The sequence below is a fragment of the Sphaerodactylus townsendi genome, linkage group LG06, assembly GCF_021028975.2.
Source record: "Sphaerodactylus townsendi isolate TG3544 linkage group LG06, MPM_Stown_v2.3, whole genome shotgun sequence".
Taxonomy (NCBI): domain Eukaryota; kingdom Metazoa; phylum Chordata; class Lepidosauria; order Squamata; family Sphaerodactylidae; genus Sphaerodactylus; species Sphaerodactylus townsendi.
Genome location: NC_059430.1, coordinates 127,031,671 through 127,048,200, shown reverse-complemented (window position 1 = coordinate 127,048,200; position 16,530 = coordinate 127,031,671). Strand labels below are relative to the sequence as shown.

Below are 16,530 nucleotides of genomic sequence, written 5' to 3'. Positions count from 1 at the left end.
CGTTTGTGGGGAGGTTTGGCAACGCCGATGCGCGAAAACCAGCCGCGTCCTCCAGAAAGGGGTGGTGATGAAAACCGGGGGGGGGGGGGTATAACGGGAGGGGTGTGAGTGGGAGGCCTCTGATGCTCAACCACATCATACACATGACACACCGCCCTCTACTATCGTAGCATCTTTCCCTCTGCCGTGATTATTCATCTCCCTCTCTTTGCAGAAAGAAAACTCCGTCATGAGCGCAGCGGCTAATTCTTTGTACAATTCATGCAAAGGGGATGGTCCTGAAGCAAAACAGCTGGGTCGTTTTTCAAGGTACGACCTTCAACGCCCACGTCCTTTGGGTCTCAGGGTCTTCTTGGCTGCCCCCCCTCCAAATCTTCTACTGCAAGACCTTGTGTGAACTGAATTTATCCCTGTCAAACTGACCTCTCGCTCCGCTCACAGAATCTGCACCATTTGCCAGCGTTCCGTCACTAGCGCTTGCCCGTTCACGCAGAGCGGATGTTTGCAAAAACATACAGCTTCTGCAGGGGGGTGGGTAAACACCCCAGCATCTGTTGGTGAATTCCATGCCTTTTTCTACAAGAGTCCAATCCCAAATTAATCACCGGTCTTTCTTCTTCAGGAGGAGACCTCAGGAGACACGTGCCCTTCAAGAGATGATCTTTTCTAATGCCCACATGCTAAGACAGTGATGGCGAACATACATTGGGCGACATGCCAGCATTCACCAAGACCCAACAACTACCCACGTTTCCCCAAAATAAGACAGGGTCTTATATTAATTTTTGCTCCAAAAGATGCGTTAGGGCTTATTTTCAGAAGATATCTTATTTTTCCCCATGATTCCCCCCCCCCCCACGTGACCAGATCAGCTGCGCCGGGGAATCTGTAACTAGGGCTTATTTTGTGGAGTAGGCCTTATATTTCAAGCATCCTCCAAAAATCTCAAAAAATCATGCTAGGGCTTATTTCGGGGGTATGTCTTATTGTATTCTCCCCATTTTGAGTCCGAGTCATTTTTGTAATTATTTGACATTTCTTTAGATAATACATAGCACCACATATGATTGGCCTGTATTTTTGAAAAACAAATAAATATGCAAAGAATTGTTCCTCTTTTGTTCCAGGGCAAGGGTGTGAGGGACACTCCAGCAGTCAAGTTAGGCATTTTCCAAATTTTTGACACACTGAGCCCAAAATGTTGATGATCACTGTGCTAGGAGGTAAGTGCTATGGGTCCCCCTACCTCCCCTCCCTTGCATGCCACCCCTCACTCCCTCATCTCCCTCCTTCCCCTTCCCTTCCATGCATCCTTCCCTGTCCCTCCCTTCCCTCTCCCTCTGCTAGGGAGGGTAGGCGGGCCATGTCCAGATGCTGGTCCCCTCCCTCCCCTCCCCCTGCATGGCACCCTCCCTCCCTCCCCTTGTATGCCACCCCTCCCTCCCTCATCTCCCTCCCTCCCCTCCCCTGCACCCTTCCCCGTCCCTCCCTTCCCTCTTCCTCTGCTAGGGTGGGTGGGCCATGTCCAGATGCCGGCCCCCTCCCTCTCCTCCCCTTGCATGCCATCCCTCACTCCCTCCCCTTGTATGCCACCCCTCCCTCCCTCATCTCCCTCCCCTCCCCTTCCCTGCACCCTTCCCCGTCCCTCCCTTCCCTCTCTCTCTGCTAGGGTGGGTGGGCCATGTCCAGATGCCGGCCCCCTGCCTCCCCTTCCCTTGCATGCCACTCCCTCCCTCTCCCTCCTCTAGGGTGGGCCATGTCCAGGTAACCTTCTCCCCAGAGATAAAAAGGATCGGGGAGAATGGGACCATTCTAGTATCCACAAGTGAGGTCCTTCACGATTTGAGGTAGATGGGACTGTGGCTCCGCGGTACAGCGCCTGCTTGGCACGCAAAAGGTCCCGAGTTCAATTCCTGGCATCTCCAGTTGAAAAGTTCAGGTAGGAGACAACGGGAAAAATCTCACCCTGGAGAGCAGATGACAGTCTGAGTTGGCAATTCTGACCATGAGCAACACAGCCATGACTCGGTTTTCATCGATTTGCAGTAAGGTGCAGGGGCTTGTGGAGAAAAATCACCCGCACAAAGCTGTTGCAGGCCGTGTCTGCAACTTGTTTAATGACAATGTCTTGCCTCATTTCAGGCAAATCTTAAAGAGGCGTCAGAAACAGACCTCTTGGGACAGCTTTCTGGTGCGACGTTGGTCCACTGGCTCTGAAGCTGGTCCTAGTATTATTGTTTGTGACTGTTTTCAGCATTAAACACTATGTTGATTCACCCAAAAATGTGTTTTTGGTATGTTTTTCGGAGTGCCTAGAACGGATTAATTGGATTTACATTGATTCCTATGGAAAAGTTTGCCTCAGTTTTCATCGGTCTCGGTATTCATCGATTCTTTCCAGACGGATTACCAATGAAAACCGAGGTTCCACTGTAAAAGGGAAGACAGTACAGAACCAAGTCTTCAGGGGTGAGTTACATCTAGTGGAACACCTTTGGGGAGTCTGGGAAACGCTCAATAAATGTAGCCCGTCACAATCTTGTTGCCTCTGGTTTCCAAACAGGACCTACCAGAATCCCAAAAGGATGGGGCCGGCTGATTCCTTGCTTCCAGTGGCCAGACTCAGAAAAGGGATTCCCCAGAAACACAGGGATTCGACAGCAGAGGGGAAAGGAAGAGTTTCTCCATATCAAACACAGCTCAGAGAGTTAAAAGGGAGCTGACTTCCCAGAACATCCATAGCTCTAATCACTAGGTGGCACTCCCTTCTTAGAGATGGGCCCAGAACACAGAAGTCCTGTTCTCCGCTTATTATCTGCTGCCCTCTGCTGGCCAAGCTGAAACTGAGCATTACAAGGAAGATCTCTGCAAGATAATGGCCTAAGTTTTCACTGCGGCTGGTGGGAATTGCAGTCCATGAACATCTGGAGCGCCATAGGTTGGCCACCTCTGCTATAACTCATCACGCCATTACCAGATGTATTGTCCATGGCTTTCACAGCCAGCATCGACTGGCTGTCGTGTGCCATGGTCTGGTAGCTTTTGCTTCTAACGCTTGGCCCGCATCTATGTGCCACAGAGAGACACATCCTGCCACGACATGCCAGCCACGTAGACCGTAAAACCCACAACAGCCAGTGACCGGATGGCTCCACAACCGCCCTGCGAGTTAGAAGCCCACCCTCTGCGTAGATTACAGAAATGCTCTGGAAGCCGTAGCTCTACATCCATTCCTGCTTCCCAAAAACCAGGTCTCCCCATGTTTCGAGGTCTTACTTTCCTCTCAGCAAACCCAGGAGTTCTGGTTCTCACAACTGTCCTAGCTTGATGGCAAGCCCCTCTTCGCTCCCTCCAACTGCCAACAGTACTTAAGATCCTAGTCTGGTGGTGGTGAACCTATGGCACGGGTGCCAGAGGTGGCACTCAGAGCCCTTTCTGTGGGCATGTGGGCACAGAGTTCGTCATGTGATAATAGTGTAATTATTTCAGGGATATTATTAGCATTAAACCTAAGACCTAGTTTATTTTATTTATTTATTATATTTTTAGACTGCACTCCCCAGAAGGCTCAGGGAAGCAGTGTAGTTTTGGGGAAGCAGTGTAGGTAACCCTGTTAAGCAGTTAAACCCTACTGATTTTCATGGGAAGAACGAAAGCATGATCCTTTACCTGGGAGTAAGCTTGGTTGCTGGAAGTGGGGTTTGCTTCTGAGTAAACCCTCCTAGGGTCGTGATTCACCTGTTCGAAGAGTTGCACAGTTGCTTCAAAGCAAAGCCACCGACTACCACCAAGCTTACTCCCGAGTAATGCGCGCCTTGGAGCCACCCATTTTTCTATACTAAAACCTCAGTATTCAGGTTAAATTGCCATGTTGGCACTTTGAGATAAATAAGTGGGTTTTGGGTTGCCGTTTGGGCACTCGGTCTCGAAAAGGTTCGCCATCACTGTCCTAGTCCCAGTGCCTTTCCAATCAAACCAAGATGCCTGTCTTTTAAAAAGCTGCCATGGATCGCCTTGCCGAATAGCTGAGCAGGAGCCACAGACCGAGCCCATTCACAGGCAGCTTCTTGTATTCAGTTTCCAGGGAAGGGCCACGGCTTAACGGAGGAATGACTGCTGCGTGTGGAGAAGGTAGAGCCGGAATGAGGAGGAACTGCGCGGGGGCTCATGTGCGCCCCTGCCACGGAGCCATCCACCCGCGCCCTGGAACACCCCCTCTGCTGCTCCGCCTGGGGCGACAAACCCCACCGGCCCTGTTAGCGCTACGCCACTGGGACAAGGCCTCAGCCAGGATGGCCTGGGAATCTCCAATGAAAAAGAGCTCTGCTCGCAAGAGCTGGGGGAAAGCTGTCAGTCTACCAGCAGAGACAGCACAGAGCTGAAAGGACCAGCTGCAAACCTGGGTTAAAAGCTGCTTTTCACGCACTCGTTCGCCCTCGTGCACTGGGACAGGTGGGTGAAAAAGATGCACAGTTTCCAGACAGTCCCAGATCCCCTCCTTGTTGAACACACACATATTCACACACCCTTGAAAGACTGTTTATTGTTGGCTTCAAAAACCTGAAAAAACACATTCCCGGCTGCAGCTCGCCTCTGTGCAACAGAGCCATGGAGGCTGGCTCGCAATCCCAGCCCGGCCCCCCCAGATGAAATCCTCCTCTGGTTACACTGGGTGAGGGAAGCAAAGTCCCATAAAAGATGAGGTCTTCTCTATGGCAGGAATGTTTGCAGGCAAGGGCTGTCGCAGTCGAGGGGTGTGCGAGAGATGTCCTAGGATACAGACGGCCGCTAACACAATGGTTCCCTTTCGCTGCGTCGTTCTTCGAGCAACACGGAAGCAACTTGGGAAGGAACTTTAGGGGCACTGTATTGTCAAAGACTTTCACGGCTGGACTCAGCTAGTTGTTGTGGGTTTTCCGGGCTGTGTGGCCGTGGTCTGGTAGGTCTTGTTCCTAACATTTCGCCTGCATCTGTGGCTGGTATCTTCAGAGGTGTATCACAGCAGGTAACACACTTCTCTCTGTGATACACCTCTGAAGAGGCCAGCCCCGGATGCAGGAGAAACGTTAGGAACGAGATCTACCAGATCACGGCCACACAGCCCGGAAAGCCCACCACAACCAGTTTAGGGGCACTCTTGGGGGACAGAACAAGCTATAGACATCGCACGTGAGCGGTCCCCGCCATACTCCTCCCTACAATCCAGATCTGCTCCTCCAAGGTCTATCAGGCAGTGGGGCCCGACACAGCAAGAGGAAGAGTGTGCATCTGGCTAGAGAGACATATGCTTGTGGCCCGTGTCAAATCCTGGGAGACACTTCCCCTCCACACCAGGGACACGATCTCGGGCTGTGGATCCCTCTACTCAGCTTCCATGGAATCAGCCTCTTCCGGTTCCTCCCCATCGAAATAGCGCTCCTCTTCGTCCCGAGACACGATGTCCAGATTGTCAAAGTCCGGATTCTCGTCAACCTCGCTGTGGGAGAAAAAGAAGAAGAAGAGTTTGGATTTATATCCCCCCTTTCTCTCCTGCAGGAGACTCAAAGGGGCTGACAATCTCCTTGCCCTCCCCCCCCCTCACAACAAACACCCTGTGAGGTGGGTGGGGCTGAGAGAGCTCCGAGAAGCTGTGACTAGCCCAAGGTCACCCAGCTGGCGAGTGTGGGAGTGGACAGGCTAATCTGAATTCCCCAGATGAGCCTCCACAGCTCAGGTGGCAGAGCGGAGAATCAAACCCGGTTCCTCCAGATTAGATACACGAGCTCTTAACCTCCTACGCCACTGCTGCTCCTGCGCCACTGCTGAGAAGGCCCAGGGTCACAAACGGGGGGGCTACCACAAGCCGGAGGGACGCAATGTCTGTCCCAGCTTTGTCACAAAAGCTGTCCCAGGCAGCCGGCCCACGGGTTTAGCAGCTGAGCCATCCAACAGCGGATGCCCAGTGCTGAGACGAGCGTGGCCCAAAAGCTGTCCAGCTGCCCGCAACCTGGCGGATCACTCAGTCCAATAAGACCAGGTCTCCTACAGGAGAGATAGGGGGGGTATAAATCCAAACTCTTCTTCTCCGCAGGATCTATCACAGTTCAGCCAGGCCCGTGAATGAGAACAGAAATGGCATCTCTCTGTCCTCTCCTCTTTTTACATCTGTTTACATTTTTGATGTTTTTCCAAATTCCTTTATGTTTTCTGTTCCTATCGATTTTATATTTGCCCTCAGGCTTAAAAAGGAAACGGTGCTATTCTGTGCCAACTGCAATTTAATTTTTTTAAACATATAATTGTACTTTTAATTGTACATATTGTTATACACCACTCCGAGTACTCCTCGTTGGGAGAGAGCGGTTTGCAAGCCAAAGGGTTAAATTAAATTAGCTGCACCCCAGTTGGCAGGACCCTAACCCTAACCCCCCTCCCCTTTCTGCAGAGTCTTCTGTAAGGAGTCTCAAAGGGGCTGACAATCTCCTTTCCCTTTCCTCTCGCCCCCACAACAAACACCCTGTGAGGTAGGTGGGGCTGAGAGAGCTCAGAAGAACTGGGACTAGCCCAAGGTCACCCAGCTGGCGTGTGTGGGAGTGTACAGGCTAATCTGAATTCCCCAGACAAGCCTCCACAGCTCAAGCAGCAGAGCTGGGAATCAAACCCGGTTTCTCCAGATTAGAGTTAACCACTGCGCCACAGCAACCCCACCACACGAGGCCCTGGCTCACCTGTAGTCAAAGTCCCGGTCTTTGCCATCAAGGAACCGCTGGTACATCCGGCTGGTGAATTCCTCTCGCAGGAACGCCTTCTCTTCCGGGTCGGGGACCCAGTGGTCCTTGGGGCTGGATACCATGGCTGGTGAAAAACAACATATCCAAAGGGGTGGCGTGACCTTCCTGACGCGGGAGAGGTCAGGCCCTGGTTCTCAGCTCTCCCCACCTCCCTCCAACCCAGTAAGCCTGATTTCCAGCCTTCCATCCTACCTGCTTTCATCATACAATCCAAGCCTGGATTGTAACCTTTCTCCTCAGCCTCCGCTCTAGCCTCCTCCTCCACTCGACCCCCCTCTTCCTTTCCAAAAATGGGGACCATATCACTGCTTGAGCCTCCTCTCCCATTCCAGGAACGGAACTCAGGCATGGCAGCGGCCTGATGTAGGAGCAGGAGGAGAGTTTGGACTTATACCCCCCTTTCTCTTCTGTAAGGAGACTCAAGACAAATTCTTTCCCTTCCTCTCCCCACAACAGACACCTTGTGAGGTAGGTGGGGTTGACAACAGTTCTGAATGATCTGTGACTAGCCCAGGGGTCGGCAACCTGCGGCTCTCCAGATGTTCATGGACTACAAATCCCATCAGCCCCTGCCAATGGGCCACGCTGGCAGGGGCTGATGGGAATTGTAGTCCATGAACATCTGGAGAGCCGCAGGTTGCCGACCCCTGGGCTAGCCCAAGGTCAGCCAGCAGGGATATGTGGGAGATTGGAAACAAACCCAGTTCACCAGATAAGTCCACCGCTCATGAGGCAGAGGGAGGAGTCAAACCCGGTTCTCCAGATTAGAGTCATCCTGCTCTTAACCAGGGAGGGGAGAGAGTGAGGGGAGGGAGGGGAGAGAGTGAGGGGTGGCATGGAAGGGAGGGGAGGGAGGGGGCCCGGCATCTGGACATGACCCACCCACCCTAGCAGAGGGGAGGGAGGGAGGGGTGGCATGCAAGGGAGGGCAGGGAGTGAAAGGTGGCAGGCAACAGAAGGGAGGGAAAGGGGCCTGGCATCTGGACATGGCCCACCCACCCTAGCAGAGAGAGGGGTAGGGGAGGGTGGGGTGGCATGCAAGGGAGGGGAGAGAGTGAGGGTCAGCCTGCAAGGGAGGGGAAGGAAGGGGGCTCGGCATCTGGACATGGCCCACCCACCCTAGTTGAGGGTGGAGGAGGGGAGGGGGAGGGAGGGGTGGCATGCACGCTGGACGAGTCGAGGTTTGAGTCTGCACTTGGCTGTAGAAGTTTTCCAGGTGCAATTGGACCTCGCCCTAGCCTACCTCGCAGGGGTGTAAGAATCAAACAGAGGGGAGGAAAACGAGACGAGTGGCTTTGGGGAGAAAGCCGGGTATGAGCAAAGCAAATAACAGACGCCACCTCTCCTTCCTTACCGACCTTCATCGTCACTGCTGTCGCTGTCGGTTTCTTCCTCTTTCTCCAGACAGGCCTCTTCCTGTTCCTGCTGGACTTGCAGCCGCTGCTGGAGGATGTCCTCTTGGTAGGAGTCCAGCAGGACGCCCGAGAGCGAGCAGGCAGCCTCCTGCTTGCAGCTGCCCAGCTCTTGCAGCTCCTGGTCGCTCAGGTACTGCCCAATGTACTGTTCGTACAGCAGAGGATCCCGGGAGCGCATCTGCTCGTCGCTGAAGTACTCCCCGCCTGCAGAAGGGCACAGAGACCACATGAAGGGTTCGTCTGGTGTTAAAGTTTGTCTAGCTTTTGCAATAGATGGTTGCCGCATTAGGTTCAGCGTATGAGGTTCCAATAATCCGATCAGCCTGCTACACCCAGTGCCTGGGACAAAGCAGGAAGGATACTGTTGAAGGATTTCACAGCCAGATTCAACTGGTTGTGGTGGGTTTTCCAGGCTGTGTGTCCGTGGTCTGGTAGATCTTGTTTCTAACATTTCGCCTGCATCTGTGATCGGCATCTTCGGAGGTGTATCACAGAGAGAAGTCTGTTACTAGACACAGTGTTTGACAGACTTCTCTCTGTGATACACCTCTGAAGATGCCAGCCACAGATGCAGGCGAAACGTTAGGAACAAGGCCTACCAGACCACGGACACACAGCCCGGAAAACCCACCACAACCAGGAACAATATTATTTGAAAACACAGAAATTCTGGACCACACTGACAACCACTATGTCAGACTGAACAGAGAAGCCATTGAAATCCACAAGCACATGGACAATTTCAACAGAAAGGAAGAAACCATGAAAATGAACAAAATATGGCTACCGGTACTGAAAAACACTAGAATCAAGACAGTGACTAATGAACACCACCCGGACACAGGATGTCTCCAGGCAGTAAGCAATCAAAGGGATCCAAAGGCCAGGCTACTACAATGCAGATGTCCTCACTAATTGATTGTACTATGTTCATGGTTACTCACATGCCCAATGGGTGGATCCCACCCAACACATGCAAATCAAGCTTGCTAACCCTTTACACTTGTTAACAGGCAAATGGTTCTTTCTCCCACCCTGGACATTCCACAGGTATATATATTCCACTTGCTTTACTACCATCAGATCCTCTGAAGATGCCGGCCACAGATGCAGGTGAAACATCAGGAGAAAATGCTGGTTCGTTTGATAACAGTTTTGTACACTGTTCTTATCTGTGTGATCATCAGCTCTAAGCCACGAAGACTCCATAAATAGAACCAGCATTTTCAGAGGTAATCTATCTCTGGGCACCTCCTGTTGCTAGAGACAGTAGGCTAATCAGTACGTGCCTGTGAACTGCTAGAGGCATCAATCCCTGACTGGGATAGACCAGGTTAGCAGGAGCTCATCAGATCTCAGATGCTAAACTAGGATGCCACTGGTTAGTACTTGGATGAGCAACCACCAAGGAGGTTCTGGGTTGCTGTGCAGAGGCAGGCAATGGCAAACCACCTCTGAATGTCTCTCGCCCTGATGCGGACAGCCCAGGTAGAATAGAATAGAATAGAATAGAATCTTTATTGGCCAAGTGTGATTGGACACACAAGGAATTTGTCTCCGGTGCATATGCTCTCAGTGTACATAAAAGAAAAATACATTTGTCAAGAATCATAAGGTACAACACTTAATGATTGTCATATAGGTCTAGTAAGCATCAGGAAACAATCAATAGTAATGAAAACATAAAATGTAAAATCATGAAATAAAATGAATGAAATGTCAGCACAGGCTATAGTCATACAGTCATAAGTGGGAGGAGATAGATAATAGGAATAATGAAAAAAGTAGTGCAGTAATTATATAATAAATAGTTTGACATTATCGAGGGAATTATTTGTTTAGCAGAGTGATGGCATTCGGGAAAAAACTGTTCTTATGTCTAGTTGTTAGCCTGATCTTGTCAGATCTCAGAAACTAAGAAGGACTGGTCTTGGTGAGTACTTGGATGGGAGACCACCAAGGAAGTCCCAAGTCACTAGGCACAGGCAGACAATGGCAAACCACCTTTGAAGTCCCTTGCGCTTTCCACCACCATAGACTGCCCACCATAAGAACCAGGATGCCAGATCAGATGGACCGCTGATCTGATCCTGCAATAGACGCTTCTTAGGGTATGTTCTGGTGCAGGTATTACCAGGCACAACAGACACTGGGGCAGGACTAGTTAAAAAGATGGTGACCTGGTATGCATTTCATTTTTTTTAAAGATATTGTTCTCTGAGAATCTTAAAATAGAATCCTGTGGATTACAGTAGAAATATTTTAAAACAAACAAATATTTTAAAACAAAGGAGCAGCAGTGGCGTAGTGGTTAAGAGTAGGTGTACTCTAATCTGGAGGAACCGGGTTTGATTCCCCACTCTACCGCCTGAACTGTGGAGGCTTATCTGGGGAGTTCAGATTAGCCTGTGCACTCCCACACACGCCAGCTGGGTGACCTTGGGCTAGTCCCAGTTCTTCTGAGCTCTCTCAGCCCCACCTATCTCACAGGGTGTTTGTTGTGAGGGGGGAAGGGAAAGGAGATTGTCACCCCCCTTGAGTCACTTTACAGGAGAGAAGGGGGGGATATTAATCCAACTCTTCTCCTTCTCCAAAGATTGCCAGGGATCAAGGGCATAGCTTTGCCCCATTTTTTACAACAAGCAGAAGCAACTAGATCAGTCTGGAGAATTATAAAGCAACCATGAAAACTGAGCCCGCATTAATGGTAATTGCATGCCATCACATCACAATCAACTAATGGAGACCACATAGGGTTTTTAAGGCAAGAGGTGGCAAGGGTGCCGGCCTTTGATTTCCTTGTTGATCTCCCATCCAAGTAAGAAATAGGGACGACCCTGCTTAACTTCCAAGCTCAGATGGGTCTAGACCAAGGGTGGCGAACCTTTGGCACTCCAGATGTTATGGACTTCAATTCCCATCAGCCCCTGCCAGCATGGCCAATTGGGCTGATGGGAATTGTAGTCCATAACATCTGGAGTGCCAAAGGTTCGCCACCACTGGACTAGACTATTCTGGCTGCTGAAACCATGTTACCAATATAATCCTGGGGATTTGGGAAGCAGGGGGTGCTGAGAGGCGCAAACTAGCTGAGGGCCAGGAGGTGAGTTCATGACGATGCCAGAACTGGAAATTTAAAAGACACATCTATCATAGCCGCAGGAAGAGTCGGCTGAATTTCACCCGCAAGCAAAGCAAAAGCACAGAAATCCAGGTGAGTTGGAAAGAAGATGCCCAGAAGCCAACGCCAAAGCTACGGATAAAACCCAGGGGTACTAATTTTGGACAACAGACTACCAATCCCCTCTCCTGGAGATCAAAACACAGGAATTCAGGCCTCTGTACCTTGGATGAGCTGCTGCAGAGCTGCGTACCGCTTGTTCCGCACCCGAGTGTGGCGCGTTTTGCCCAGGCCGGCCCTGCGCACCTCGGCGCAGTAGAAGTCCGCCTCGTAGTTGCCAGAGAGGTGGCGGAAGCAGGGCAAGTGATCTTCCCGCAGGGCTGTTCGGAAGCGCTCCAGGAAGACCAAGGGCTTGGTGTGGTACAGCTCCTGCAAGATGGCCAATTTCTGCACAGGTGTGAAGTCCGGCTCATCCTTCTGCTGACTGCGCACAGCCAAGCGGCTACTAGCCACAGTGTGGAACATGGCTAGCAAAGCAGGGTCTTCATCCTCGGTGGGCTGAGGAGGCGACTCTGGCTTTCTACTGCAAAAGGCGGGTAATCGGATGTCAGCATCCTCCGTCTGCTCCTCTGGAAGGTCAGCAGCAGCATCCGCGGTCTCGATCTTCCCACTGTCCGGGTGGGTCGGTTTGGCGGCTCCATTGGTTTGATCTGTAGCTGGGATTCTAGTTTTCAACTCAACACGCACAGAAAAGGGAGAAAACATCCTGGCGGATCCATACTTGCCAGGAAGAAAATTTGAGCCAGCGTTCCAAAGCTGTGCTTCCCTAGGATGGGATGTTTTAAAAATCCCATTTGTGTCTGAAAGGCCACTCTGCAGAACCGGGACTCCAGACATCTGTTCCCCCCACAGGGGCTGGCGCACTCGGGCACTGCTGTCTCCATGACAGACGTATGATCCCAGGACATCCCGCATCTGTTCAGCCTCACGGCAGGCCTGCGATGACAAAGTGCCTTTGGCAGTCTTTGAGATTTCCACTGTCTCTTGTGTTAAACAAAGGGGTCTAGCAGGTTCAGTCTCGTTAGAAAAACAGTTCTCTGGGGTCTCCGTAGCAGTAGGATCATCTGGTTTCCGTTGTTCCATGTTCTCCAAGGAGCTGACAGCTAGAAAGAGAGAAGAAACTCTTTGGTTTGTCAAACACAACATGTGTGTGTCAGTAAAGTGCTGTCAAGTCACAGTTGACTTATGGTGACCCTTAGGAATGTCAAGGCAAGAGACTTACAGAGGACATCTGTCATTGCCTGCCCCTATGTAGCAACCCAGGACTTCTTTGGTGATCTCCAATCCAACTACTAACTAGGGCCAACATGGCTTTGCTCCTGAGATCAGGCCAGCCTGTGACATCCTGATGGGGAAAGCTTCAAAAATTACCCCCGGGAGAATGTAGCTGGAGCAAACCATAACTGGGAAAATGAATGTAATGATATGGAGAGGAATCCCAAAATTATGCTGCTGGGAACAAACAGCAAAGCGTAGGTCACATATTAAAAATGCCAGTAATAAAAGCTACATCAACAAAAAATGACGTTTTAAATAAAACGGTCTTCAACTGCCTCCAGAAGGTCAACAGTGCTGGGGAAGAGAATACCTCCCTGGGTAGGTTGTTCTATAATTGTCAAGCTGCCACCGACAAGGCCCTGCCTCGTGTTCCCAATAAATGAGCATCTTTAATCTATCCCTGTGATCTTGGTCTCTCAAGTATCCCAGCCCCAAGTTATGTGAAGCTTTAAAGGACAGAGTAGATCAGCAACCAAAGTGTTTGCTGTAGCGTTGAGCACATATGCTTGAATAGAATAACTGGGTTGGGGGGAGGGGGGGGAAGAAGGCAAGTTTACTTACTCCCTCTCCATTGATAAATATCAACAGGACTGTTAAAACCTTCAGTTTCTTCCCAGGTGGGGCTTAGAGATCCTCCAGAATCTCTAAATGATCTCAGATGAGAGAGATCAGGCCCCCTGAAGAAAATGTCTGCTTCAGAGGATGGACTGTATGCCCCCCACCCCAAATCTCCAGGAATTTCCCAACCTAGAATTGGCTACCCTATCTCCACCCCCCCACACACACACACACATAGAAGGAAAGAGAATTTAGTCTCATGATAAAGAATGAAGCCCTGCCACGAATTCCTCTTTTAGGCCGTGAAAACAGGTCGTATATAAAAGTAAATAAATGAAGGCAATTAGCTTCCCCACCCCACCTGGCACCCACCCACTCAACATGGGGGGAGACATATCTGTGCAACACCATCCTCCCCCGGTTCCAGCGGCAAAAGAAGCGCCGGAAAGGGACCCTCACCCGAAGAATCAGGCTCCCGGAGGGAATCCCCGCCCGCTTCCATCCCGAGCCGAAAGTCCTGTCCCCAGGAAAAGGCGAGCCACCCGCGGGAGAGTTCCGGCGCGCACTTCCGGTCCCCGGTGCTCCACTTCCGGTCCCCGGCTGAGAGAAACATGGCGCCGGAAACATGGTTCCGGGATGAGTTCTTGATATGGGGAGAAAGCAAGCAAGAAAAAGGAGGGAAGGGGAAGGAAGAATCACTGACAGCCCCTCCACGTCCATCAGGGCCAGCGAGGGAGGGCGGCCAGAGACCCCCCAACGACGACGACGACGACCCTCCAGCAGCAGCAGCAGCCGCCGCCAACCCAGCAGAAGAGCCCCCTCCTTCTCCCCGCTGGGACCCCCTGGACGCTTCCGCCTTTACTGCTCCGCCGGCCAATCAAGCGGAGGCGACGGGGAGGGAGGGGCTCCCGTCATTGGCTTCAAACGCCACGCCCCCCCTTGGCCTGGCTCCCCCGGGACCCCCCTCCCCCCCGCCCGTCCTGATCGGGTGCCGCAGCTGTGGAGAATCTGCCCCACAGTGCTCGGGAGAGCCCCCCCCTCCCCTGGACCACGCCACGCTGACCGCCGCCTTCGCACGAGACCGCACGTGGATGTTATGGCGGGATTCCGCTATCTTCCCCAGCCTCTTGGAGCTTGGCAGCCCCTTTGGACAATGGAGCCGAGAGCCCCTCGGGCGCCACCCTCGCACGAGGCCCCACGTCGAGGTTGCGCCGTGTCCGAGCCTCTTTGGGCAGGGGAGCCGCTGGGGATGCTGCTGCTGCCCTCCAGTGGCCAAAGGTGTGAATTACAGGCGCAACCTCCCCCACCCCCCCACCCCCCCCATCACACAACGCGGCATTTCTCAGGTTATAGTTGCTATAATGTGGCGTGTTCGGGCGTCTTTGGGAAGGGGAGCCGCTGCGGAGGGCTCCCCGAGAGAGCGCTAAGGCTGCCCCTAGATCGTGCTAACGGCAGCGGCAGAGTCAGCACTGTCTCGGGACAGCGTTACAACTCTTTCGGACAGCGTTACCACAATCGCCGGCAGCCCTGACACATCTCGGAGATCGTTACAACGCTCTCCAGCAGCCTTAGCGCGATCTCAGAGAGTTACCACGCTCAAAAAAAACCCTTCGCGCGCTCTGGGGCAGCGCTACAACTCTCTCGGACGCGTTACCGCGATCTCCGGCAGCCTTAGCACGATCTCAGAGAGTTGCCACGCTCTCCGGCAGCCTTAGCGCGATCTCAGGACGGCGTTACAACGCTCTTCAGCGGCATCACCACGATCTCGTGCAGCCTTAGCACGCTCTCAGAGAGTTACCACGCTCTCGGGAGCCCCCCCGCAGCGGCTCCTCTTCCCAAAGAGGCCCCAACACGGCACATTATAGCAACTACCTGAGAAATGCCGCATTGGGAGGGGGGGTTCGGGGGTGCGCTTGTAATTCACATCTTTGGCCACTGGAGGGCAGCAGCAGCCGCATCCCCAGCGGCTCCCCTACCCAAAGAGGCTCGGACACGCCACATTATAGCAACTATAACATGAGAAATGCCGCGCTGCGTGTGGGGGGGTGGGGACAGCGCCTGTAATTCACACCTTTGGCCACCGGAGGGCAGCAGCAGCATCCCCAGCGGCTCCCCTGCCCAAAGAGGCTCGGACACGCCGCAATCTCGACGTGGGGCCCCGTGCGAGGGTGGCGCCCGAGGGGCTCTCGGCTCCATTGTCCAAAGGGGCTGCCAAGCTCCAAGAGGCTGGGGAAGATAGCGGAATCCCGCCATAACATCCACGTGCGGTCTCGTGCGAAGGCGGCGGTCAGCGTGGCGTGGTCCAGGGGAGGGAGGGAGGGGGCGGCTCTCCCGAGCACTGTGGGGCAGATTCTCTTCAGCTGCGGCACCCGATCGGGGAGGGGGAGGGGGAGGGGGAGGGGGGTCCCGGGGGAGCCAGGCGGAGTGAGGGCGGGGGGCTAAAGGCACCAATAACCTGGTGCAAAAAAAGTTTTTTGGGGGTCGTGGTGGGGTGGCCGCCCATGGGGGGGGGGGGCATCCAACTCAGGTTTTGCCCAGGGCTCCAGTTCGCCTCGTTACGCCCCTGGTTGAACCAGGAAGACAGGCATTTAGTTATAAGGAAGGAGTACAGCTGAGAAAAATATTGTGGGAGAAAAGCCTTCCTGTTAACCCACATTTATCTGCAGACTTATTTGGATGTCAGTTGTGCCCCTTATGAGGAAGAGCGGGAGGAGCAACCTGCGATGTGAGTGCCTGTTATGTGCTGTCAAGTTGCTTTGGATTCATGGCGACACTACGAACCAGCAACCTCGCACATGTTCTGCTGTTAACAGCCTTTCTCGGGTCTTGTAAACGGAGGGTTGCGGATACCTTTGCACAGGTGTCAAGCTTGCGGCCCTCCAGATGTTATGGACTACAGTTCTCATCATCCCCAGTTCTCATCATGCTGGCAGGGGATGATGGGAGCTGTAGTCCATAACATCTAGAGGGCCGCAAGCTTGGCACCTGTGCTTTATAGTCACTCCAGCTCCTGTTGGGCCTTCCTCTTTGCGTTCTGCCTTCCACTTCTCCAAGCATTCTTATCTTTCCCAGTGATTCTTCTTTTGTCATAATATGACCAATGCACGACAGGCTTGGTTTAGTAATTTTAGCTTCCAGGGACTTGATTTGATCTAGAACTCACTAATTTGTCTTTGGTACCCAGAACATCTCTTCCGACACACATTTCAAAGGTTTTACTTTCCTCCTGTCAGCTTTCTTCATGGTCCAGATTTCACACCCACACTATGGCACGTATACACGTGTATGTATATGTGTGAGCTTGTTTCTGTCTGCTTCAGGCCTGTAT

General features: G+C 52.5%; 1 protein-coding gene across 1 annotated transcript; it reads right to left on the bottom strand.

Annotated features, from left to right (window-relative positions):
* Positions 1-5,015: 5,015 nt before the first annotated feature.
* Positions 5,016-14,426, bottom strand: CCDC97 (coiled-coil domain containing 97). The gene is made up of 6 exons (XM_048502234.1): positions 14,290-14,426; positions 13,662-13,845; positions 11,531-12,469; positions 8,129-8,389; positions 6,708-6,834; positions 5,016-5,476 (listed from the first exon to the last, which is right to left on the bottom strand). The coding sequence occupies exons 2-6, from the start codon at positions 13,813-13,815 to the stop codon at positions 5,362-5,364; spliced, it is 1,596 nt and encodes a 531-aa protein (XP_048358191.1). The 5' UTR covers positions 13,816-13,845; positions 14,290-14,426; the 3' UTR covers positions 5,016-5,361.
* Between the last annotated feature and the right edge of the window lie 2,104 nt (positions 14,427-16,530).